The sequence below is a fragment of the Zalophus californianus genome, chromosome 10 (genome assembly GCF_009762305.2).
Source record: "Zalophus californianus isolate mZalCal1 chromosome 10, mZalCal1.pri.v2, whole genome shotgun sequence".
NCBI lineage: Eukaryota > Metazoa > Chordata > Mammalia > Carnivora > Otariidae > Zalophus > Zalophus californianus.
Genome location: NC_045604.1, coordinates 93956000 through 93982813, shown reverse-complemented (window position 1 = coordinate 93982813; position 26814 = coordinate 93956000). Strand labels below are relative to the sequence as shown.

General features: G+C 45.8%; 1 protein-coding gene across 1 annotated transcript in view; it reads right to left on the bottom strand.

The window, feature by feature from the left end:
• Positions 1-710: 710 nt before the first annotated feature.
• Positions 711-26814, bottom strand: part of HS3ST4 (heparan sulfate-glucosamine 3-sulfotransferase 4) — a 429228-nt gene continuing 403124 nt past the window's right edge. Inside the window, exon 2 of the mRNA XM_027612307.2 lies at positions 711-2742. Within this exon, the coding sequence (XP_027468108.1) occupies positions 2106-2742 (637 nt within the window). The 3' untranslated portion in view covers positions 711-2105. The remainder of the gene's footprint in view (positions 2743-26814) is intronic.

Sequence of the window (26814 nt, the reverse complement as noted above, 5' to 3'; positions counted from 1 at the left end):
CTCTTGGGAGTAATCCCCACAAAAGCTTACAAGGAGGACAGGACCGAGAATGACAGGGCAAAGAAATAAGCAAGCAAGACTTGCCTCCATCTGTTCTCAATCCCAGCTCCCTTAAGAATATTTTTGAAAGGACAGGTGCCTGAGCTCTACCCTAGAGCTCCTGATTCCACCAGAAGTGTGGTCAGGAATGATGGTAGGAAGCTGTAGCCTGAAAAAAGCCCCACAGCCGCCCCGATGGGTAGCTAGACCCACTCTTTGCTCTGCTTATACCACAAGGCCCACATCAGCCCATAAAACACTGTTCTGAACCAGCATGCATTCTCTTCTTTCAAAGAGATGGGTTTGTATATGCCTGTATGTGTTTATCTGTATCTTTTGCTTTGTTGGTGAAAGCATATTCGCTGCCTTCGGTTCAAAAACCACTTTCTTATCTGGCAAAAAATTATTTGTAAGGTTGTTTCTGAGTAGTGTATCAGTCTATCCCCCGCCAGGGTTAGTTAAGAGAGAGAAAGCTGCAGTCCTTTGAGAGCCACTTCCTTTGTGCTATTTTGAGAATTATCTGGCCCTGCAGACAGAATCTCCCATAAGATTCTCTAATCTGGGGCTTTCTGACCACCCCGGAGGAGGAGGGATCATTCCAGAATTCGAGGGTCGGGGTGGGGTTGGAGGTGACCAATACAAACACACCATCAAAGCCCATCAATCAGGTTGCATTAAGCTTTATAACAACACAGTTTTCATTTAGCGGGAGAAATGAATTTAATAACAGGTGAACAGACTTAGCTCCCCCCCACTCATACATATTTCCAAATTTACTAGAACAGTTCCTGGTTTTGGAGATCTGTGAACAAGTGCGTGGCATCAAATGTGGCCTTTTAATCAAATCAGAGTAAAGGGAAGGGACACTTCGTTCAGCAGCCCTTGATAGGGTTGTCCACAGACAGCCCTTGCCCTCCCCTGCATCCGCAGACTGGATCTGAAGACCCGCCATAGATGGGAGGGTCTGTCCCAGCCCCAATGTGCCATCTCTGAAGAGAGTAAGTGAAGCATCAGATGATCATGAGGAGGACATGGTGGGGCAAACAAGAATGGTGACTGATCCCCTGTTGGTTGTGTTGCTCAGGATTACTCATAATGGAAGACATGCCAACTATCTGGTCCTTGCCCGTCTAAGGACCCCAAGGGACAGAGCCCATCCTGAAAGCATTCCTCAGAACTGTGGTGCTAAGGGTCTTCATGTATGGAGACCTCCCACCAAAAGATCTGGCCTTCTTTTTTCACCCCCAGAAATAACATTTATCTTTACCAGCCTCAGGGCTTAGAACTCAAAGGCAATCATACGGCTCCGAGAACAGCCATGTAGGCCTGATTCTCTCATGAGGGCCTATGTTAAGCTTCACCACAGCCCGGGACCCTCCTTGGAGGGCTCTTGGAAAGAAGGCTTCCAAGGGTGTCAGCTTTTATTTTTGTGTTTTTTTGTTTTCTGGTGAGGAACGTGCATGTCTCTGCCTTTATAAGGTGAGGAGAGGGGATGTCAAAGGGTTGTGGGATGAGACCTTTAAGGAGAAGGCTAGAGACACCTCAGAGAAAGGACCTTGCTCCCTAGGAGTCCTGGAGCACTCAGCCACAAATAGCATTCTGGAGAGATGCCAAAGCAAAGGTTTGTACAGCAGAGGGCTGTGCCAGATGCAGGGCTAGGACTCAGGCTTCTAAAGTGGCCAAAGTAGACCTTCCTTCCTCTTTTTTTTTTTTTTTTTAATCACTTAAAGAAACATTCCTGGCATGGTCTCTGACCTTGACAGCTATTTATCCTGTCTTTAGACTCTATTAATTAGCAGAAGACAAGAATTAGCAGTGGCTCCTGGTGGCCATCTGGTCAACCAGATGCCGCTGCCCTGGCAAACCCAATGCCTCCATGAGGATGCCATGGGATCCATCCCTTTGCCTAAGCCTACAGCACTGGAAGCAGTCCCAGCTGGACAAAGGAGGGGGTCTACTTGGCACTCCAGTGAGGCTGAGGCCACAGACCCCGGTGAGGGGGATTTCAGGACTCAGGTAAGGAGCCTCCTTAGCTATTCACTAGCCTTCCCTCTGCTTCTCTAACCTCATTTGTCACCCTCTTCCCGTTCCCACTGGAAATCTTGACCAGTCATTTGGTAAAACATCATGTTGAAGGGCTTGTAGAATTTCTGCAGTCTGTGGATCACATCAGGGTCAATGCGGGGATGAGTCCGACCTTTGCTCTTGCCTAAGCATCTTGGGGCACTGCTGTCTTCTGGCTTCTTTAGACAAGGGAACCCCTTGGTTTTGTTGAAATAGAAATGTTTTTCAGTCACGACACGCTTGAGGCCTAGAAAATCCTGTACTTTGGCCATTTCCCCGGCAGGGTCCACTATGAGTCGCTCACCACTGACAAAGAGGATTTGGGAGAGGGGGAAATACTGGAGCCAGTTTTCCAGGTGCAGAGCATAGATCCCTATTCGAATGGCACTCCAGGAGGCGTCGATCAGCCCTAGGGTCCGGTTTTTGAAGGCCAGCACCTCGAAGGTGGGGATCTCGGGTTTCTTTGACAGCGTCTGAGTATAGTCAGAGATGGCCCTGGTCACAGGGTTCCTCACCACCACAATCAGTTTGATGTCCTTGGCCATGGCATGGATGCGCTTGGGAGCCTCGTTTGTCACGAAGTAACTCGGTGTCTTCTCCATGGTTACCTGCCCATCCAGAGTCTTGGGCATCACATTTCTGGAAGAGGAAGGGAAAGGAAAGAGAGTGGTCATTCCCATCGAGAACCGTTTTAACTGTTCACACAAAACGTGTGACATAAAGAGCCTCGTGGGGAGCTACAAAATAAAATTTGTTGATAAATCCTAGGGATTCTTTTTAACTCTATGTCCCACTATGGCTCTGATTATGGTATTATCAGGACAGGCAGCATAAGGCTTCCGCCTTCATTCTTGGGAACCTCATACACCTGGGTTTCAATTGCAGCCCTATCTCTTACCAGTTACGTTCAATGGAGATATGCTCTTAATTTCTCTATGTATTAGTTTTGTGTAATCTCTGAAACAGAGGTAATGATAGCACTTACTTCGCACTGTAGTAGAAGGATTAAGGGAGATAACACTTGTAAAGCATTTAGCACAGAATCTGGCACGTGCAAGAGCTTAATAAATCAAGGAAGTTACTATTGTCGTAGCAGCTTTTGGAAAATGTTTGAGCGCCTCAAGAACTCAAAGATTATCTAGACCAGGGGTTGGCCAACTACTCCCTGCCTCTCTTTTTTTTTGTTTTTGTATGGCTCTCAGCTAAGACTGATTTTTAATCTCTAAACAGTTAGGAAAAAAACCCAACATAATAATAATATTTTGTGATGCATGAAAATTATATGAAATTCAAATTTCAATGCCCATAAATAAACTTTCCCTGGAACACAGCCACACTCCTTCCTTGATGTACTGTCCCTGGTTGCTTTTGTGGTACAACAGCAGAGCTGAGTAGTTGCAACAGGGAATTTAAGACACTCAGAGCCAAGCATATTTACTCACTGGCCCTTTAGGAAAATGTATGCTGAGCCTTGACCTGGTCCAAAGGCACCACTGTGCAAATGCAGAAATGAAGCCTAGAGACAGGGAACCAGATAGGCTTTGTGACCTGAACAAGTTTAATCACGTCCCCTTATTCTCCTCTGTAAAACCCTAAAGCTCACCTCAAGTTCAAGTTCAGAAAAAAATGACATACAGCGTGAAGGCATCCAGCATGGGTCTGGTTCTAGAAATGGAATTCTTCTTTACTTTGCTCCCCAGCTTGCCCAGTGAGCCAGTGGTAGATCCCACACCATGTCTCTCGGTTTCCTTCCCTACGATGCATCTCCATGCCCACCCCTCCATCCGTGTTCACCTTCAGAATGGCCACGTCCCATTTGGGAGCTTCAAGACATTAAAGGAGTTTTGATGCTATTTGTCCCCCAATCCCAATGTGGCAGGCCTATCAATGATAAAAGAGGCTCGGGATCCTATTACGCAGTTATTTTGCTGTAGGCATATGTAGACCAAAGTTAACAGACAATAAACCTGTTAGACCTGTCGGTACAGCAGGCCATCGATGACCACCATGTGTTCCATTAAATCTATTCATTTCTGAGCCCTGCACCAAAGTGGTACATTTAGGATTACACAAGACCTCTTTTTTTGTGATGACATGCTTTTAAATGTCTCAGCTAATAAAACTTAATACAGACGAAGATCCCTTAGCTTCCCCTACTATAATTAAATTTATTTACTCTCGCATGTGTGGAGAAAGAACAACTTTTCTTTTATCTCTAATTCACATGCTCTGTCAATAATTAATTGCTACTGGGTTTTGAGCTTTCTTGGCAAGCACTTTTATTAGGCAAGAGGAATTTGCCCGGTAGAGAGCTTCACATAGAATTAGATGTTGTTAGCACGTAATGGCTGGACAGCCAGAAGTCTTCAGATTAAAGCCATAGCCCGTGCTCGTCTTGGACTAACGTATTCTCCAAAGTGGTTTGGACATCTTTATGTGCCTGTTGGGCTCTCACCAGATTTAACTGTGTCATTCGGAGGTGCAGGGCTCAGGAACGCAGAACCTTTGGGAGTCAGATGTGCAGGACTGAAGAATTTCTGACTACCCTCGTCCCTGGGAAGTTGATAAAACCTGAATTTACTCTGAATTCAGAGGACCTCTAGGAAGCATCCTTAATCCACACTGAACCCCAAATTTCTCATCTCAAAAAAAATAGGGCTAAGCAGAGTGCCTCCCTCCTGGGATTATAACGAAAATCAAATGTGATAATGCAGTTAGATACTTAGAATAGTACCCGGTGAATACCAGTCTTTAAAACCTACACTAGGTCTATAAGACGGTTGGCACAGCAATTCTTAGAGAAAAGCAAGGAAAAAATACTTCTACTTGACCCAAACATGGCAAAGCTGAACAAGTGAACGAAGGAACAGGTCTAGGGGTAAAGGCTATTCTCACTCAAGCCCATATCACCAACCACACTGACCTGGAGGCTGGTGACAGATGAATTCAGCCTGAGTTCAAGGAACATGCCGATGTCCTATTTTGATTTCAATTGGAGGGATATATTCTTTTAGTATGAAACTCATGTTGCATTATGAAAATATTAAATAAAGACTGATGTAAAAAAATGCCTGAAGACAGATATTTTTACATGGCCCTACCCAGATTTTTAATCCCTCACATATACTGTTGCTTGTTTATTTCGTGGCCTTTTTTTTTTCTTTAGTGCAAGAGCAGCTGCTAGATTTTTCTTTTTTTTTCTTTTTTTTTAAATTTTATTATGTTATGTTAGTCACCATACAATACATCATTAGTTTTTGATGTGGTGATCCACGATCCATTGTTTTCGTATAACACCCAGTGCTCCACGCAGTACGTGCCCTCCTTAATACCCATCACGGGGCCAACCATTCCCCCTTCCCCCCTCCCCTCTTTTCTTCTCATTTGTTCTCTGCCATTCACTTCTCAGACCTCTGTGTGCATTTGTTCTTACGATGGGCCCCTTTCAAATTCATCTCCTTCACTTTGGCTAATTGCTACGGTCTGTCAAGACATGTAGGGATCTCAAGTCTTTATCTGAAGCATCTGGGATGAAAGGACACCCCACCTCCAAGCCACTGTATGCCCAGCTCCGTGCTCAGTGCAAAAGGGAACGAGAGGAGGGATGCCGGGGAAGGCAGAGGGGAGCAGAGGAGTCTAAATGTCTTTGATTGTGTTATAGATGAATTAAATAAAACATGTCACTGAGGGAGAGGTCTGGCATTGGGGCATACGCGGTGAGACCATCTCATTGAGCCAAGAGAGAGTCGTGTGGTACAAGCTACTCAGGATTTGTTGTCAGTAAGAAGATCCACAGGAGCTGCTCAGCCTCTATGAAGTAGCCATTCCCCCTTCCCGGAACGGATTCTGCACCAGTTACATTCATTCATTCACGAATTCCTTTTCACTCCTGCAGTCCTTGCTAACTACCTGAATCATAGAGCTTAGGATACTGTCATAATAGGACTTGTTCCCCAGCCCTTCATGGCTAGTCTCAGTCCCTCGAAGCTATGGGCAATGTTCTATTCACCTTTGTATCTCTTGGGTCTAACCTAGTGCCCGCCACATATGGTGGTCACCCCCTCACTCTCTGGGGTTGTTGGATGAACCCAGGAATGGCATACAGATGAAAGCCTGATCCCTGGACGCGAGGAGAACTGGGGCACAGCTTGCAGGGCATGGCCCCTCTAAGTAGGGTTTCCACGCATGGGGGTTTGGCGTGAGTGAGTTCTGTGCCATCACTGTCTGAAAGACCATGCACTTCAGTATGGACCATATGGGGAGAAAACACCACATCTGGGTTTGGAACAGCTCGTTAACAGTATCTGGGGTGCTCAGAGCAGCTGTGACATCAAAGTCAACACACAGGCCTGAAGCGAGAAGCGTGCTGCAAGATCACACATCTGCTCTCGTAGCCCCAAATGTTTGCGAGCCGCCATCCAACGCACTCACCAGCCCCCACTCCGGCTCCGGGGGGTGGGGGTGCTTTGCAGAGCACAAGCCCTGTGTGAGTGCGGGTCGTCGCTCTGGGGGCCTCTCTGGAGATGCTGCCAACAAAAGTTACCACCCTCCGGTCACAGAGTGCTCACTCTAGGCTGTGGTCTGAATCCAAATTCTGATGCCAGATCCACTTCTCTAAGCACTTTCAAGACACTGGACTCTCCAGCCTAGTCGGTTAAGCGCACAGACTCCGGACTTTCCAAGTTTGGATCCACTTACTTATTAGCTGTGTGACCCTGGGCGAATGACTTAACCCAGGTAATCTGTTGCTCCGTCTCATTATCTGGAAAACGGGCATCATACTAATAAGATCCATCTCGGAGGGATTTTATGAAGATGAAGTAAGTTAATATTGAAAAGAGTCCCTTATATAGATAAGGTTCTCAATATGTTAGCTGTGAATGTTTAAACAACTATCTTGGACACTACTGTTATCCCCATTATAGAGGTCCGGAAACTGAGGCCCAGTGAAATGGATTTGTTTGCCCAAAGTCACAGAAGTGGAGTTGAAATTCAATCCCAGGTCTGTCTTGCACCATAGCTAGCCTGAGCCCTTTATGGCTGCCTGACAATGATTAACAGAACTAGAGAGGTTGGGCAAGGTCACAGGACTTGCCCAAAGTCACTCGGCTAGTGGGTGGCAAAGCTGAATGTTAAAACGAGCCTCATTATGTTATGTTGTAAAGGTGGGCTGTCACTGACTTACCACTGGGAGTTACAGAAATCCAGGCCAGAATCCCCAGAAATTCTTGCCAGATCAAGCTACATCGTTCAATTTGTGATATCTCTCTCTGGGGCCTCCTCAATTGAAGCAAATGGATACCATCATGAACACCGAGGGAGAAAGCAATCACCCATGTCAGATATAAAGTGCCCATTCTCTCTGGAAGGGTCAGTGGCAGAGCTTGCCTTTGGCTTGCCTGAATTGGAGATAACGTGGGCAGCTCACATTTTCCCAAATGCATTTTCCCGTGGAACAAATGGTGCATAAATTAGCAATATGTTCTGAGCCCTCCTGATGAACTGTAACCCAAGAGAATGGTGGTTAGAGCAAGGGCATGAGGTAGGACCACTTCTTCCACATTGAGGAAAGAACTCACTTAGAAAGTCAATCGAGCTCTTGCTGTTTGCCAAGCCCGGAACAAGGCAGTTCCACACAGTTCTCCTGGCTAAAGCTCACAAATACCATAGGATTCACTGAGTCTGTTATATACACGTGGATCTGGAGAGCTGGGGTGACCTTGAACCCTGTCCAAGGACACATAGGCAGGACTATGCCCTGCCCAGTTCTCTTGGAAAGTCCATCGTGCTTTTTAAGCCCAGATTCAGGAATCCTGGAAATCTCTGAAGGCTGATATTCAAACCATTTGGAAACTACATGTCTTATATAAGACCCAAGAAAAGCAGCATGCCCTGGGGCCATATGACTACCAGCCAAATTGAAGCCAAGAAATCTTGAGTTAGAGGGATCTTGAGTTAGAGCTCAGACTTAACAACTAACTTGCTGAATGAATTGAGGACAGGGATTTTCTCTCTGGAGCTGCACAATGAAAGGGCTATGTTAATATCAATCCTCTCATTAATCCCATCAAGTATTTATTGGTGCGTCTTATGCAGCAGGTGTTGGGTATATACTGATGATCACGCATGCCTGGTACCTGCCCTCCATGGACTGTAAGTTCTTTGAAGGAAAGGTCTGAATAGCCCATGTCTGGTCTGTGGTTCAGGTGGCACATCTCTGTTGTGGGCAGATGTCTCCTTTCAAACCAAACGATCCCCACCGAGTCTCAGCTGCATTCCTGCACGACCACACAAGGAGAAGGAGGAGACCAGAAGGTGCGGGCAGAGGAGAGGAAGAGAAGAGGAAGAGAAGTAGCAAAGAATGAAAAAGATTAGAAGAGAGGGCAGAAATAAAGACAAGAAGAAAGGCAGGAGTGAGGAAGGAGGAGAAAGAGAAGAAGGAACTGGGCTTTGAAGATATAAGTAACCAGAAAAAAAATGAGGAAAGCATTCCAGTTTTAAATGACACATGGCCACATTGTGGGGGAAAAAAAGCAAACCCAGGTCTTAGACATTTTTGTTGTTTTAAAGTTTGGGCCAGGCAGGTACAGCTATTTTAGGGTTAGAAGGTTTAGGATGGTCTTTGTCAGGGAGGCGGTAGGAGTGTGAGCCCTACTGAAGTAGGCAGAGAGGGTAGATACTCCTTATTCCCCATGTTCTCAATGAACCAACTGAGGCTCAGAGAAGTTTTGTGCCTTGACTGAGATCACACAGCTCCTCTGTGGCAGGTTGGGATTTGAAACCCAGCAGAGCCTGTGGTCCTCACCACTCTTCAATAGGACAAAGAGAGGAAGGTCCAGAGTGGAGCTAAAGCCTGGAGGAAGGGATAGGCTATCAACCTCCAGTGGAGAAATGAGGGTCCAGTAGGCATTCTTACCCAGAGAGAAACCTAGCATTAGAGTTAATAAAGTCTTAAGATGTGGTGGGACATGGGTAGGATCAGGGAGAGAAATACTGAGGAACTTCCTCCTAATGGCTTTGATATTCCCGACGTCAGAAGACTGGGGCCATTTGCTAAGCTTGAAGGCCTTGGGAGTGGGGTTATGGGACTCAGAGCAGATGGAGCTGGATGATATATTAATAATTTATGGATTATAGTGACATATGGAGAAATTATCCTGGGTTTGGTTTTTGCCCTGGGAGACTCATCTGGAAAAAAAGGCAGGGAATTTCATCGCTACCTTCACTCCCCACCCCAACCACCACCACCATACATCCCTTGGCCCTGGGGTTTCAAGAAAGGTTTTTATTCTAATACAAATTAAACTTGACTTGAAACTCACATGATGAGCCTGAACAGAAGTCCTCTACTGATCATTATTCAGAGCCACCTCTGACACCTTTTGTAAGGCAGCCCAGGGCCCTAAGGGGATACGTTTCTGAAGATGTCATCACAAGTGAATAAGGCAAGGGTCTGGGATATCCGTATATGCCAGCAACCAGAAAGGGCAAGTGAGGGAATAGGAGAACATATTCCACTCTGAGAGAAGAATTACTTGGGAAAAGATGCTCCTTATTCCCTTCTGGGGACTGCCAAGTGTCATGAACCACATGGGGTGGCACTTATCTCAAAAGATTAGAAGTTAATGATACCATATACACTAAGTCTTTTTGGGGCCAGAGACACAATACAAGACAAATCAAAACAGAAAAAAGGAAGACCCCTTTCGGGCCAGTTCCAGTTCAACAGCAGGCTGACACACAGCTATTCAGAGGTGGTTCTCGATCTCCCAAATGAGTACAATGAGGACTCCACAGTTTTTTGGGGTTTTGTTTGTTTGTTTGTTTTTAATCAACCCAGTGGTATTTTCACTCCCTGAATAGTCGGGAGCTGGTCGGAATATTAAGATCTCCATATACATGTTCTTGGATCAGGCCCCAAAGAGAAACTGGCGCCAGGCAGATTGAGGACTCACAGAACTTTCTCTGGAGCTCAGAAGATAACTAGGTGTTCTAGGTGTGCCCAACTGCCTCTGGAGGGTGGAGAAATGCCAGTCTATCACGGAGGGTTGAATGCCTTCCCTCGGATTTCCATAGTGATCTCCTATCCTATAGATGTTTCCCTTCACTGGATCTGAGTTTTGGAACCACTTATCCAAATAATTACACATTTATTATTGTCTATATCAGAGCTATATACAATTAGTGTTTCTGCACCAGAGAAAGCCAAGATCACTATGCTGAAACAAATTTTAGCCAAAAAGCAAAAGAAAAGTACCCATTCATGTGTTGCCAGGCACTGTGCTAGAATCGGGAGATAAAACCAAGAGCAAGATCTTGCCCTGAAGAAGCGTGTGTTTTTGTGAAATAGTAAGAATAGTTTAAGAGGTCGGTCCTTGTTTCTGAGAATGCACAGACATGCATGAGTTTCGGGTTGGGAATCATTGGCCAAGGGTCAACTGAATCCCAGCCCTCCCCCATTGCCTCCTCCAGAAGCTTTGCTAAGTGCATGCTCTCCTGACAAAGGTGTGTGGCTGAGCGTTTAACTTCAGGGTTCCATCTCTAAACCATCTGAGCAAACCCACTGCATATCTTTGAATCCCTGTTCCATCTTGGTTGAATGGGCATAACATCTCCTATTCATTCACAAGAAAATGTATCAGGCATCCTGGTAGAGAGCACGGGTACCTAGCCGTTCTGGCTGCCAGTGTAATGTAGCACATAGTAGGTGCGAACAAATTTATTTGTTGAGCGAGGGTGGGACAATGGCCCTGCCCAATTCTGAATCTGTACGACTACCGTAGTTTGCCTAATAGATGCACCCCTATGTAAATGATGACTGAGCCACAGAAACCCCCCTCTCAAGTAGGTGTTGATACAACCCACTCTTAGAGCACCCAACAGGTTGGTTGGGCATATATTCTAGTAAATTACTAGAACTCTTTTTCTCTTTGGCACCCTGAGGTGCTCAAGCATTTGGGAAGGCGCAGTTCTGGGCAGAACCTGGCCACTTTGGGGGACCATGCCTCATTTTACGTGAGTTGTAGGCATCACTTCCATTTCTCCCTCTTGTCCCTGACTTTCCCAGTGCCACCATCCATCTTTGGCATCGATGAGACCAGCATGGGATGGAAGCAAACTTGTTCAAATGGTTTGATCTGGAAAACACATATGGAGAGAAAGCAACTATGAATTCAACAATCCTTTAAAATGAAATCAGATTGCCCCAGGTGTGTGTGTGTGTGTGTGTGTGTGTGTGTGTGTGTGTGTGTGTGTGTATGAGATTTTTATTGATTTAGATTCTACTCCATGTGTGGCATCTATAGGGACAGGGAAGTCCTTTGTAATAATTCTCAAGCCCATAGGTTGGAAGCAAGGTTCTAAAATCTAAAGCATTGTCTGCCTATAACCTCAGCTTTATCTGCAGCTGTCCCTCCAGCTCTTTTCTCTTTTGTTATTGGACCATCTTGCCCTGGAGGTTCTAAGACAAGATGCTCCCTGACTTTGAATCCGTGAGATTCTGGAACACAGTTCACCTGTCCCTGCCTGGGGTTTCCACCCAGAGCGCCCCTCTCTGATACTTTATTCATACACGTTCAAAGAGTGCCCCACTGCAGGTCCTCATACACCAACCTCCGTTAGCTGTTTTATTGTATTTTCTTTCCTCGGGCTCAGTGTTTCAAAGGGCAGGTGCCACAATTAAATGATGATTATAGAGGTGTCAGCATGTTTGCACTGGGTCATCGTGCTCACGATTTAACAGACGGTGACAGGAGAGGGTTCCTCTCAGGAAGGCTGCTTTCCAAGTCTCTCCGCCTCCCCCCTGCACTCCCAGCTGTGTGTCAGCTCAGCCCTGCCTCTGGGACGCGGCCAGCCTCCTTCCTTCTCACCGGCATCTTGATGCCGATCCAAGCCCCACTTGCCATGCCTCCCCTATGCACATCGAAGCCCTGTGGCCTCTGACCATGTGGGCCACCGCAACCCGGAGTGACAAAGACACTGCTTTTCATGAAGGTGACGACCTATATGCCAGGTTCTCATTCCAGTCTTTCCTTTTCTAGGACCACCCCTTGCTTTTTTCCACATGCTTCTCAAGACTCTCACCTGAGCCCTTGGTGGAGGTCCCATCAACCCCTGCTTGCCTAGAGCATCACTTGATTGGCCATTTGTGGCTGTGCCTCTGGAGCCTGGTGTTCTGCCCAAAACGGAATGTCCCCCAAGCTGTTGGCAGCGGACGCACCTGTCCTCTGGCCCCCAAGAGCCTGCTTCTGCCGTCCTTACTCTAAAGAATGTTGGAGTGGAGTGTATATACTATATACACTATATACAGTGGAGATCACAACCAAGACCAATCGCATAGAATGTTTTGCGAGGATTAAAAGGGCTGGTGCTTATGAGGCCGCTGTAAACTGAATATTTGTGTTCCCCATCTCCAACCCCCAAATTCATACACTCATCCCTAACACCCAATGTGATGGTATTGGGGTGTGGCCTTTGGGAGGTGATTAGTAATGAGGCTGAAGCTCTCATGAAAGGGATTAGGGCTCTTTTATTTATTTTATTCTTTTTTAAAGATTTAATTAATTTATTTGAGGGAGAGAGAGAGAGCAAGCATGAGTGGGGAGAGGGGCAGAGGGAGAGAATCCCAAGCAGATTCCCCGCTGAGCCTGACATAGGGCTCGATCCTACCACCCTGAGACCAGCACAAGTGTTGATGATTGTTGCTAAATCTGCATGAAGTCTATGTATTACGCATTCTCAGAGAATGCCACCTAGGACCTGTGCAGATGGTGAGATCATCTAATGTTTACTCAGTGTGCATCCTTAAAATGAACTTGGCTTTCGCAAATAATGTGTACGTGCTCCCTCCTAGTGATCCAAGGAACCTGGTCAGCTAGACAGATCACACTCAAAGCACTTGCCTGTGACTGAGGTAGTGCTGAAGGCAACTGGTACTCTTAGCTGCAAGAATGCAGCCCAGAAGCCCCCTTTTTCCCTGCATGGGGCCAGGATGGTAGGACAGACAGCCTCTTCTACAAAGCGCCCCTGTCAGAGCCTTCCATGTTGTCCTTGAGATATTTCCTTCCTAAACTTGCAGCCCCAAATCAAGATCTCCAGCTTCAAAGATGTTAAGTACAATCATAAATTAATTAGTGCTTCCCACTGTGCCTGTATTTAGATCCGACTTTCACAGCTTGGGGCGCACGAAATACTAAACAGATTTTCGAACCAATCAATCTGATCATATAGCAGATGGAGAAATGACAGATAGATAGGAAAGAAGTTCAGCACACACCTAGAGAGATATACACAAACAGGGCGCCTGGGTGGCTCCGTTGGTTAAGCATCTGCCTTCGGCTCAGGTCATGATACGGGGGGAGCTCCTGGGATCCAGCCCCACATCGGGGGGTCCTTGCTCAGCGGGGAGCCTACTTCTTCCTCTGCCTCTGCTCCTCCCCCCTGCTCATGTTCTCTCTCTCTCTCAAATAAATAAAATCTTTTAAAAAAAGATATACACAAACAGGCACAGGCTATACTATAAGGATGGAAGATTCTTATATTATCAGACATTCCTGCACACCAATCCCCTGCAGGGTCTCTTTCTGTCTCTCTTTGTCTCTGACACACACACACACACACACACACACACACACACACACACACACACACACACACACACACACACACACACCCCTCTGCTGCTCCTATAATTGACTCCTCATTCTCCTCATTATTCAGGTTTGGGCTCAGACATCACCCACTCAGAGCACAATCCCTTTCCCCAGGCACCATCTAAAACTACTCTCCTTCACACCAGCTTCTTTTGTTCACTTCATCCGGCTTATTTTTTATCTGAAATTATCTTGTTTATGTGTTTATTTTTCCTTGTAGAGTCTGTCTGTCCTCCAAAAGCAAGCAAGCTCCAAAGAAGAAGGGCAATTTGACACTTTCGTGTGTGGTTGTGTCCCTGCATCTCACACAATGCCTAGAATCAAACTGATCTCGATAAATATTTGCTGGAGGATGGGAGAAAGAAGGGAAGAAGGAGAAGAGAGCATAGGTGGAAATAAGGAAAGGAAAAATACAGGAAGGGAGGAAGGAAAACGTACTCAAAGGGAGGCACCGAAATTCACCGGATGACTTTCCCAGCACGTCACATGGCAGTATCTGCCACCTGCCCATCAGCCTGGTCAGCCCCGCCCCAGGCTCCCTCCCCTGATGCTACTGAGGATTGAAGATGAAATGAGACATAAAGCCCACTTCATAAATCTATGTAAACTTTAGCTCTAATTTTTATCATTATCATTATTGTTATATCGTTCCTCTGCTGAGATCATTTCGATCATCTCTCATTATATTAAAAAAAAATCTACCACCCTCTTCATGGTCTCTGTATGATATGTCCCTGAGCTCAATCACATTTGCTCAAGGTCCCAGCACTGCTGGCCCTCTCTCTGCCGCCAGCACTCCAGATTCCTTCCTTTCTGCATTGGCTCTGCCCTTATCCTCTCCGGCTATTTCCCCAAGTCCCTGCAGAGCAGGCTTCCGCTCACTATTCAGGTCTCATATTACGTGTCTGGCTCTGTGCTGTCCAATGCAGAAGTCACTAGCCCCATGTAGCTATTTCAATGTAAATTAATTAAAATTAAAAAAAGTTTGGGGCACCTGGGTGGCTCAGTCGGTTAAGTGTCCGACTCTTGATTTCGGCTTAGGTCTTGATCTCAGGGTTGTAAGTTTCGGCCCTGTGTTGGGCTTAAAAAAAAAGAAGAAGTTAAAGATTCAAGTCCTTGGTGTTCAATAACTACGAAAGGCCTGTGGCTACTGTGTTGAAGATGCAGGTAGAGTATATTCCATGATCACATAACATTCTATCGGATAGTGCTGGTCTGGTCCATCAGTGATGACAATTGGGGACATCTATATACCACTTAAAAGTTATCTGTCAGAAAGGCTTCCCCTGATCATTCTACCAAAAATAATGCCTGTTCCAAGTCACTTTCTATCTCACTGTCCTGCTTTTTTCTTCATTGCACTTTCTGACACTGGTCAAGACCTACAATTATCTGGGGCACCTGGGTGACTCAGTTGGTTAAACAGCTGCCTTCGGCTCAGGTCATGATCCCAGGGTCCTGGGATCGAGCCCTGCATCGGGCTCCCTGCTCGGCAGGAAGCCTGCTTCTCCCTCTCCCTCTGCCTGCCTCTCTGCCTACTTGTGCTCGCTCTCTGTCAAAAAAAAAAAAAAAAAAAAAAAAAAAAAAAGACCTACAATTACCTAATTTGCTTATTGGTTCACGTGGTGGCTGATGCCTCCCCACCTGGAATTAAGCCTCATGATGGCAGAACTGTCTTATTTATTAGGTTGTATATCTATCTCTCATAAAGTATGGTACGTAATAGGTGGTTAATAAGAAACGAATAAATGAATGACCTTATTGAATATGCACACTCACATATACACTCATTTCATGCACCCCAAGAGGCCAGAGCAGGACAAGGGAGGTGAAAGAAAGTTTAAATTGATGCTAGGTAGGTCTCCATCTCCTGGCCACCAGCTGGTGACAAAGTAGGACGGCTTAGCCTCCCCCGCTGAAGATGCTGATGCCAACTCTAGCCTCTAAAGCAGAACCAGTTAGACATGGCGAGACCTCAACCATGAAATACATGTGTAATACGGAGTCACCCATTTCCAGCCTCTGGAAAGGTAGAGCAGAGGAAGAGCTCAGTCTGGAGTTTGAACTGATGGACAGTTCTAGAGTTCATGCTGGGGGCCAGGGAAAAAAAGGATGAAGACCAAGGACTAGGGTCCAGTGCAGGGCTCAGTCTGTTCCCTCCTCAAAGTCAACCACCTCCCCAGAAACTCCATTCTCTGGAGAAGAAATGAGTAGAACTCTCTGGTTGGTTTGTGGCTGTGGGGATTGCTCACAGTATCTCCAAAAATTTCTCTGCCAGTTCTATGGCAAATGGACTGGTGCCATGAAGTCACCACACTGGTGACTCCAGAGGAACACCGTAATTCCTTAGGCCCCACAACTGGGGATTCTGACTCAATTGTTCTGTGATGGTGTCTGACCATTGGTATATTCTAAAAGCTCTCCAGGGGATTCTAATGAGCATCCAGGATTTAGAAACATTATCAGTAAACCAAATTCCTTGATAGACAACAGCACATCTGTCCCATCTCTGCAACCCCAGAGGACAGGGCAGGAATGGAACCAGACTGATGTTGTTCCATGAATAAACAAATGAACAGACCATCGGACAGATGTGATGCTTAGTTAATTTTATGCATCACCTTGACTGAGCTAAGGAATGCCCAGGTAGAGGGTAAAGTGTTATTTCTGGGTGTGTCTGGGAGGGTGTTTCTGGGCAACATTAGCATTGACCGAGAAAAGAAGATCTGCCCTCACCAATGCAGGTGAGCATCATCCAATCCATTGAGAGTCTGAATAGAACAAAAAAGGCAAAGGAAGGGCAAATTTGCTTATTTTGTCTGTCTTTTGCTCTTAGACCTGAATTCACCTGGTTCTCCAGCCTTCACACTTAGACTGGGACTTATAACACCAGTTCCCCTGTTCTCAGTTCTTTGGACTTGGAGTGAATAACAACACTCACTTTTCTGGTTCTCTAGCTTGTGGAGAGCAGGTTATAGGATTTTTGGCCTTCATAATCCCATAAGCCAATTCCTATAAAAGATCTCACCCCCCCACCCATCTCTATATCTATGTAACTATCTATATATCTATCTACTATCCCATCCCCTGTTGGTTCTATTTCTCTGGAGATCTCTAACACAGGCAGATAAATGAATGAACCAATGAGTGAATGAATGAAAAAGCACTGGGATTCGCACATCCTGATAACCTTGAGTATCTCTCAATCTCTGGGTCACACTCTGCCATTTCTGGACACTCACCTACATTCTTGTTATCATGGATTCAATATTTTTCTTTAAATCAATTTCATCCTTATTTGATTCAATAAATCTGTTGAAAACAGAAATTGCATGTGACTACCTTGAATGGAAAAACAATTACAACTGCCAGGCAGACTGACTCTGAGACAGCTCCCAGTCATCCCCACCTCCTGATATTAATCCCCTGGTGTAATCTCCATACACTGAGCATGAGCAGGACCCAGGACTTGATTCTAATGAACAGAATTTGGCAATGGGGATGTGATATTACTTCCATGGAGTGTTATGTAAGACTGTAACTTGCATCTTGTTAGCAGACCCTCTCTATTGTCTCTCTCTCTTATTCGCTTTGATGAAGCAAGCCACCATAGGGAGAGGTCCATTTGTTAAGAAACAGAGGACAGACTCCTGTCCACAGCCACAAGAAGCTTAGGCCCTCAGTCAACAGCCCACATGGAACTGAACCCTGCCACACAATTTTGGGAGTCATCCTTCTCCAGTCGAACTTCAGATGAGACCCCGGCCTGCTCTGGACTGTGAGTCTGAGATCTCCTTTTTGATAAAGGAAATTACCAATGTTAGCTGTTAAAGACCTATCAGCATCACAATGAGATTTTCTCCTTTGACTGAAATGAAATCTTTTCCAAAAGACTGAAAGGAAATTATTTTCTCTTCCTTATCTCTAATTGCATGGTTCCACTCTTTCTTAACAACTATAGCCAAGCACACTTACCTGTTGGCCTCCAGCTGCCAGGTAAGAACTGCATCTCACTCAGGATGAGAATACGTCAGCACTCACTGTGACCCCAGCAGATGGGGTCCAGAAATAAGAGATGGCCTCTGTCAGAGTACCTGTTGCACTTACATGCACCTGGGAGATCCTGTCTTTCCTCTATTTCCATTATTTGTGTTCTATCCACAGGTTTGGGATTTTCTGCCCACTTCTGTGCAAAACATTCTATCTCACCACTATCAAAGAGGCACACATATACTGACCCCAGTCTCCTTCAGTGAGGCTCTACACGTTTTTCCAGACTTCTCTCCGGGGCTGGACTCAGAGTCTTAGCCAGGTTCTAGCCCTTAGGGAAGGGAGTGTCAGGAAGATCCAGGTCCAGGAGTTGGGATCTGTGCTGCTGGCTGGCAGGGGAGGGGCACACAAGAAGTCACTGCCTTTGTTGCATATCTGATTATATAGCCCATATGCTTCTTCCTCTCAATTCTCCCCCCAGTAATCCTGCAATGATGACCAACCTGTTAAGAAAGCTCCGCTTTTGGAGAATGTTTCAGGGCGAGTAATTATCCCTTTGGTGTTCCTTTTCAAGCTCTTACCTGGACCTTCTCATTGTAGCCCTGGCAAAGTAAGATTCTGCTTTTGCCCAAAGACCACAGGGAAGCAGGACATTGCTCCCCAGCTGACTGTGGATCTCATCTTTGGCCTGGACTCACACTGCCTGGTTCATAGAACTTTCTTCCCATTCCAGAGATCAACACACATTTAATATACTGCCTTGGGGGGACAGGCTTCCTCTTCCCTTGCCAACCTCTGTGGATGAGTCCTCAGTAAGCTTCAAACCTATGCACCTTGAGTTGAAGGAGATAGGCTCCTCTGATTCCGGGGAAATAAAATGTTTCCCTTTCCATGTCCAAATGGCTAGCTTGGTAAAAAGAAAAACAAGCACCACTGCCCCCTCTCTGGGCAGATGTCCCCCCCACCCCCGCCGGGCTTGCTCCACATCTGCCTTCCGTCACGCCATCACTCCTTCATCATCACTATCATAGCTTACCACCCCTGTGCGGAGCCCTGGGTGGTAGCCTTCTTTTGGGTGAGTGTGTGCACTTCTGTGGGAATGTGGATACAAACAGTATCATCCCCCATGCAGCCTTCTAAAATCTGGGTTTTCTACTCAACACTACTTCTCGAGATCTTTTCAAACCAGTGTGCATCTCATTTAAAAATGAATGTTGCATTTGATGGTATATGCCAACCACTATTTATTCAGTCATTCTTCTGCAGAGGGTCCTTTGGTGGTCAGAGATGTTCTATGAGGACAGATATGGCTGAAGTGAGCATCCTTGAACATGTACTTATTTGAGTGTTTCCTTAACACAGCCCTAGAAAAGTTAAATCATTTCACGGGAGTTTGTGTATAAAGGTTTTAATAAATACTGGCAAATAGCCCCCCGTGGTGGCCATGCCAAATTATGTGCCCATTCACAAAGTGAGGGAGTACCCATGTCCCCTCACCAGCTCTTAAAGGTACTGAACGTGTCATTTCCACCACATCTTGTTACCGATAACTATCCTCAAGCCTCAGCTCACGTGGCTTGTTTTCCCCACGTTGAAGGGACACTCACCTCTTCTGGTCTCTGCTGTCCTGTGGCTAACTCTCTGCTTCCATTATGGACCCACCACACCATATGGCACATATATATTTCCTTGTTTTCTCTACTAGACCGTGAGTTCCTTGGGAAAAAGGCCAAAATAGACTCACAGGAAAAGTTTGCTTAGCTGGACCAGATTAACCCCCTGCTTTTTTCCAGATGTTATCACATGCCTTTGCCAGAAACCCAGGCATCTCCAGGGACAGGTGGAGTTTCATAGGAACTTTTGGCATTGAGAATCATTTATGTGAAAAGAATTTCATGTAGAAATCAACATGGTTGGGTGCCGCTGAGCAGAAATAGGGGAGGGACAAAACTCCAAAGAAAAGTCTGCTGGCAAGAATAAATATTAGCCAGGTCTGGGTGACCCCTGCATCTTAGCTCCTCAGGGAGAAGCATTATGTTCTGGCCACAGTCCCACCACGTGCCCCAGGCACCCTGCATTTGAGCTCTCTTGGAACTTTTTGCCATTTTCTGGGTATGTCAAGATTTTGTCAGTCTGGGATTTTATAGATGATGTTCCAAGTTCCCGAAATGCCCTTCCTTTCCTGCCCGCTGTTTAGGCCAACTCCTGTTCATAACATGTCTGATCCGAGGGCCTTCTCCTCTGTGTGGCTTCCCTGGAATACATATATATAGCATACATACAATATAAAAATGGACACACACGAACCCCTAAGTTAAGCTGTCTGTGTGCAGCTCCCCACCATCTCAAACACTGCTAGATGCTGTGTCAGAGGGATGCCAGAGAAGGAGAAGGACAGCAAGTATGTGAGCATTCTGGAAAATGTCACCCTGGCAATTAAACGCTCCTCCTGTAAAGGATTCTTCATCATTTCTGGTAACTGACCGAAACTACATGATCCCCACCCCCCCACAAAAGAACAAGCAGGCTGACAGTTGTTGAAGAATTGCCCTACAGACTAAAACTCCACTCTCTTGAATTTTGTGTTTATCCTTCCCTTGTGTGTGTATATCTCACACAATGCATTTCAAAACAGCACACTGCTGGGTTTGTTGGTTTTTTAAAATGGCATAATACTGGATTTAGTCTTCTATTGATTTTCAAAAATTAGGTGTTATCTTTGTATAATCTATTCATACTGCTGCATTTTTACGGCTGTATAATATTCCATTGTGTGAATATGGCATTATTTTTTTAAAAGATTTGTTTATTTTAGAGAGAGAGAGAGCACGTGCCTGCAATGAGTAGGGGGAGGGGCAGAGGGAGATGGGGAATCTAGAAGTGGACTCCCTGCTGAGCATGGAGCCTGGATGTGGGGCTTGATGCTATGACCCTGAGATCATGACCTGAGCTGAAACCAAGAGTCAGCCACTTAACTGACTGAGCCACCCAGGTGCCCATGAATGTGGCATTATGTTTTCATGTTTTTGATGAAGGACATGGGGGTTATTTCTAGATTTTTACTTTATAAACAATGCTGCTTTGTAAATTCTAATACATGCCTCCTGATATAAGGCAAGAGTCCCTTTTGTGTATTTTCCAGACAACAGAAATGCTGAGCCATGCGCTCAGTGACAGTCACCCTTATAAGTAGCAGGTTACCCTCACTCCATCTGTGCATATGAGTTTACATTCATCCTTTTCAGTGTGACTTAATTTGTGCTACTGTCTTCATTTGAATTTTTCTGAGCTTGAGAGATCTTTGTTTACTGATGATTTGTGTTTTCTCCTGAGTGAAGCATATATATCTTTTGCCCATTTTTTAATTGGACTGTTTGTTCTCTGTACATGCTGGGTACTATTCTTTTCCCTGTTATATAGAGTTCAAGTATCTTCTCCCAGTTTGTGGCTCAATTCATCACCTTCTTTATGTGTCTTTTGATGGTCCAAAGTTTCAATGTTAAAGTAGTTTAATTTGTCAGTATTTTGTGGCTAGCCTTTTTTGTTGTTGTTGTTTAAAAAATCCTTCTCTACCTGAGAATACATATATAAAGGAAGTGAAAAATCAAACTACATGGGTCTCTGGGGGAAGCCTGCTCTAAACGGAGGAAACAGTCAGTGCAAAGGTCCTGAGGGAGGAGTGTTCTTAGTGTGCATGCAAAGATGGAGGCAGTCTGGAGACCGTGAGAGGGGGAGTCCGTGGCAGGATTGAGGTCAGAGAGGTATCAGGAGGCTTGATGATGAAGTTTTATTCTGAGTGTGATGGGAAATCCATGGAGTTTTTTGAGCAGAGGGCAGAAGGTCATGGTCTGAATTGCAATTTTCCAGGACCCCTTACTTGATGCATTGGAATGGACCGTACCCCTGATGCAGAAGCTGGTAAACCCACAAGGAAGCCACTGCCATGGTCCAGGTAAGAGATGGCAGTGGAGGTGGTGAAGTGGGTAGATCCTGGACATATTTGGAAGGAAGAACTAATAGAATCCACTGATGCATTACATGGGGGGACGTGAGAGGCAGAGAGACGTTAGGGGGGGCTCCAGGTCATTTACTCTGTTGGAGGACGACATGGAGAAAAGATCTGCGTGTGGGGTGGGGAGAACAGCAGGAGCTCTGCCTCAGACATGTCACATTCGCGATGCCTTGTGGACTTCCAGATGGAAATGCCAGGTAAGCAGGGGGTATCCGCGTCTAGAAGAGATCTGGGTGGAGAAATATCTGGGTGCTTCCAACACAGACAGATGGCATATGCTAAAGTCTACAGAGATGAGAAAAAGTCCAAGGACTGAGCCTTGGGGCATTTGTAGGTTGATCTCATGGATCAGAAAGCACAGGGAGACCAACACGCCAGGAGATGAGCTTCGAAGAGCAGGTGCCTCTGGATGGATGGAACGTTTCTTCCCCACCTGTGAGCTGATTTTGCAGCCTGCAAGGATCTGTGCTGGGCCTGGCTGCCCCTACCCTTTCTCTTCCTCCACCCCCTAGACGAATTACTAGCACCAGTAAATGTTTGCTCTAGCTCATAAATGCATAATGCCTACCACACAAACCTCAACTGCCTGTAATCGAGACTCATGCACACGCAGAAGAGACTGCACGCGTGGAAGATATAAATGACGCTGTCACCTGAGGTTGCCGCAGGAAACAGGGCCACTGAGGTGGAAATTGCATCCCAGGTTTACTACCGAAACAGCCTGCCTCCCTCTGCCACAGCCACCCTGGAAGGTTGAGGGAATTAGCCGTAAATATTTTACAGTTGGTAACTTGCAGGAGTAAATCACGGTTCGTTTTGCCAGAGAGTACGCCGAATCAGCCTGAGTTTCTTTTTCTTCAAGGGCTTATTTGTGATGTCATCTTCCCCAGTTTTCATTCTGCATTTAATCTAGCCCCTAACATATTTATGTCTTCGTATTCTAAATGATTCTGTGTCTTCCCTGGTGGGCTGGAGCGGCGGGGTGGGCTGGGGTGGGAAGTGGGATTCCTCTTAGCGTTCAAGACTTGAGCCCATGGGGCACGAGGACTCATGACCCTATGTATTCATTCATTCGCTAAAGCAACTTCTGATTGATCGCTGTAACCAGAGACTCTGCTATGTCCTAGAAGATGGAGATCAATACCACCCGTCCCTGATACTGCCTATCTGGGAGATCCCCAAAGATACCTGAAACTTATTCATACTAACAAATGTTTGCTATTAATATTTACTGAGATCTTACTACACATCAGGCACTGTTCCAAGCGCTTTGTTAAGACTAAGCTCATTTGCCCCTTACAACAATTCTCTGGGGTGAAAATTACTTTTATTCCTATTCTACAGACGAGGCACAGCGCAGTTGGAAGATTTGTCCAAGGTCACACAGCTGGAAGAATTCCACCGGGGCAGCTCCATTAACCACTATTCAATGCCACCCTTGATATGCAAAGAAGCCAGGGGAAGCCGGTTCGTTATGATTAAGCATCTATCACATATGCTTTATGATGTAGATTTAGATTCGGATTACAGAGCTTTATAATGTAGATCTGTTAGGTGATTTCTATGACAACACATCCTTTCATTTCTAATTCTGGAAAATAAGCTCTATGATTTGACTCATTTTACCAAGAAAAATGAGGCTCCGAGAGTGACCCACCCCCAAAGATACCCACATAATACGCCACAAGGCTGAGATCTGAAACCACGATTTTCTGACTCCTGCACCAAACACGTTTCCTCTTGCAATGTGATGAGAGTCGATGCAGACAAAGGTCTGTTCAAGGCACCATGAGGTTAGAGAATAACTGACCCCTGGCAGCTGGTCTAAATTGTGAAGACAAAGAACATTTTGCATAGATAAGAGGTAGCAGCAGAGTACATGCTGGTGTAAAAGATCACTCCTTGATTTTTTTGTTGGGCCTAAATTCATGCACACGGGACAAGACACGTCAGCAGAGGAGAAGGTAAGGGGGAAAGTGACACAGTGAAGGTTAAGGAAAGGGGCCTGGGGGAGAGTTCCCGTGCCGTCTTCCCTTCCGTCCCACCTGGGCTAGGGGGTCCGCACAGGAAGAAAGGTGTCTGGGTTCACTGGCCTCTGGCTCACTTATTCACTGGGAATTTCTTTCTTTCTTTTTTTTTTTTTTAAGCTTTATTTATTTATTTTAAGAGAGTGAGAATGAGAGAGAGAGTACATGACAGCCAGGAGGGTTAGAGGGAGAAGCAGGCCGAGCAGGGAGCCCGATGCGGGACTCGATTCCGGGACTCCAGGATCATGACCTGAGCCGAAGGCAGTTGCTTCACCAACTGAGCCACCCAGGCGCCCTCACTGGGAGTTTCTAAGCAGGTCACTGGTCTGGGCCTTCCTTTGCCCCCACTGTTGAATATCCCCAGAGCCACCCAAAGGCAGGGGACCCGAATGTGCGATGCCATGTCCCTGAGCCAATCAGAGAGGGTTGGTCTCAGCTCTGCGACTCTAAATGAGGCCTCTCTGTCCTCACCCCCTGCTGTTCTTTCAATGTTCAGCTCTTGGCTTTTCCTTCGACCCATTCACCTGCGTTTAGGTCTGTCACTGAGACTTTTGGTTTTCAACAAGCAATAAGAAATGTCTCTGGCTAACTATTGTAAAGCAGAATTTACTCAAAGGATATATACTTTATATATATATATATAGTGACTCATAAGGAATAGCTAATGAAAGGGCCTGGAAGACGTAGGTAGTGGGGAAGCTCCCAGAACATCGATAGTCTCATTAGGACCCCACCACAAGAATGGGTTGGATTCAACTCCTTTCTCCTCCCTTTTCCCTTTCTTTCTTTCCTTATTATCTCTTACCTCTTCTTTTTTTCTTCTTCCTCTTTTCTTTTTTCTCCATCACTCCATTAAAGATCTGAATTCCTGGCAGAAAACATCTGATTGTTCTAGTTTATTATCCAAGTGAGTGACAGTCCCCAACCACACCCAGTGGGATAGAGGTGACTCCCCGTGTGCAAATTGGGGTGTGTTTAGCCAGAAGACCAGGTTAGAGGTGACATCTGAACAGGGAGACAGAAGTGTGAAAGCCAGCTATGTGGAGGAAGGCAGAGGAACGAGGTGCAAAATTCTGGACTGAAAGTGTGGTTGGCGTTGTCTGAGGGTCAGGGAGGGAGGGGCAGCAGGACTAGAAAGAAGTGTGGTTCGGGAGTGGGTCAGGGAGATGAGAGCAGGAAAAGAGCAGGGCAGACAATGTAAAGCCTTGCTGGCCACTGTGAGGACTGCAGCTTTGGTCTTGAGTGACATGGAGCCATCAGATAGCTTTGAGGAAGGGGAGGACATGGCCCGAGTTATACATTGGGAAGACGATTCTGACTGCCGTGTGGAGAACAGACTCTCCTGGGTAAGTGTTTAAGAAGGACGACTTAGAGGCTACTGAAAAGTCAGAGTGAGAGGTGACGGTGGCTGGGACAAAGGGAAATGTGATTAGGACCGGATGGGATGTGGCAGCAACCACCGAACTGGCTTGTAGATTAAGAACCAAGGACAGGTCACAATAGCCAAACTGTGGAAAGAGCCAAGATGTCCATCGACAGATGAATGGATAAAGAAGAGGTGGTATATATACACAATGGACTATTATGCAGCCATCAAAGGGAATGAGATCTTGCCATTTGCAACGACGTGGATGGAACTGGAGGGTGTTATGCTGAGTGAAATAAGTCAATCAGAGAAAGACATGTATCATATGACCTCACTGATATGAGGAATTCTTAATCTCAGGAAACAAACTGAGGGTTGCTGGAGTGGTGGGGGGTGGGAGGGATGGGGTGGCTGGGTGATAGACATTGGGGAGGGTATATGCTATGGTGAGCGCTGTGAATTGTGCAAGACTGTGGAATCACAGATCTGTACTTCTGAAACAAATAATGCAACATATGTTAAGAAAAAAAAAAAGAAGAAGATAGCAGGAGGGGAAGAATGAAGGGGAGTAAGTCAGAGGGGGAGAAGAACCATGAAAGACGATGGACTCTGAAAAACAAACTGAGGGTTCTAGAGGGGAGGAGGGTGGGGGGATGGGTTAGCATGTGATGGGTATTAAAGAGGGCACGTTCTGTGTGGAGCACTGGGTGTTATACAGAAACAATGAATCATGGAACACTACATCAAAAACTAATGATGTAATGTATGGTGATTAACATAATAAAAAAATTTAAAGAAAAGAAAAAGAACCAAGGACAGCTCCAAGGTCCCTGCCCTAAAGGAAAGGGAAGAGTAGAGCCAACAATTCCTAAGAAGACTCACAGAGGAGAGGAGTTGGGGGAGCTGACAAATGAAGAGTTTGCTTTTGGACATATTGGTTTTGAGGTGCTTCTTAAGACATCCAAGAGGGGGTTTTGACAACGCAGTTCGATTTACCAGTCTAGAGTTAACAAGCTTGGTTGGAGAGCTATAACCTGGAAATCAGCACACAGGAAGTATTGAAAGCCTTGAAACTGGCTGAGCTCATAAAGGCAGTGGGTGAAAATAGAGAAAATGTCTGAGGCTGTGTGGGAGCCTCAATGACAAAGTCTCTAAAAACGAGATCTGCTGATCCTTCAATGAGTAGCAGCAGCATAGAGTGGTCATTCTTCAGTCACTTACTAAAGTCAGAAGATTGAGCCTAAATGATGCCAAATCACTGGTATACCGTCCTTTATCAACAATTGTCAATCACAAACAGTAGTCAGGACCACCACTGGCTGCCAGGATGGAGCCTCCAGACAACACAGGGGAGATGGGGATGGATTGGTGGAGACTGGCTGGGGCCCCAAGCTTCTATGAGGGCAGTCTGGTCCCTAGCATCCTGATTGGGTGACTGGTCAGTAGTACCAGAGGAAGGGATGCCTTCAAACAAGATAAGGTTAAGGTCTACACAAGACTCAACCAAGCCAGTTTATTAGACTTCTCTTAATGAACAATCCACCTAATCATCAAGTCATGAAAACCACACTTACTTGGAGAAGTTCTAAAATCAAGTCAAATGTACTGCTTTTTTTTTCCTCTTTAAATTACCTTTATGGAATTTTAAGAATTTAAGCAATATGT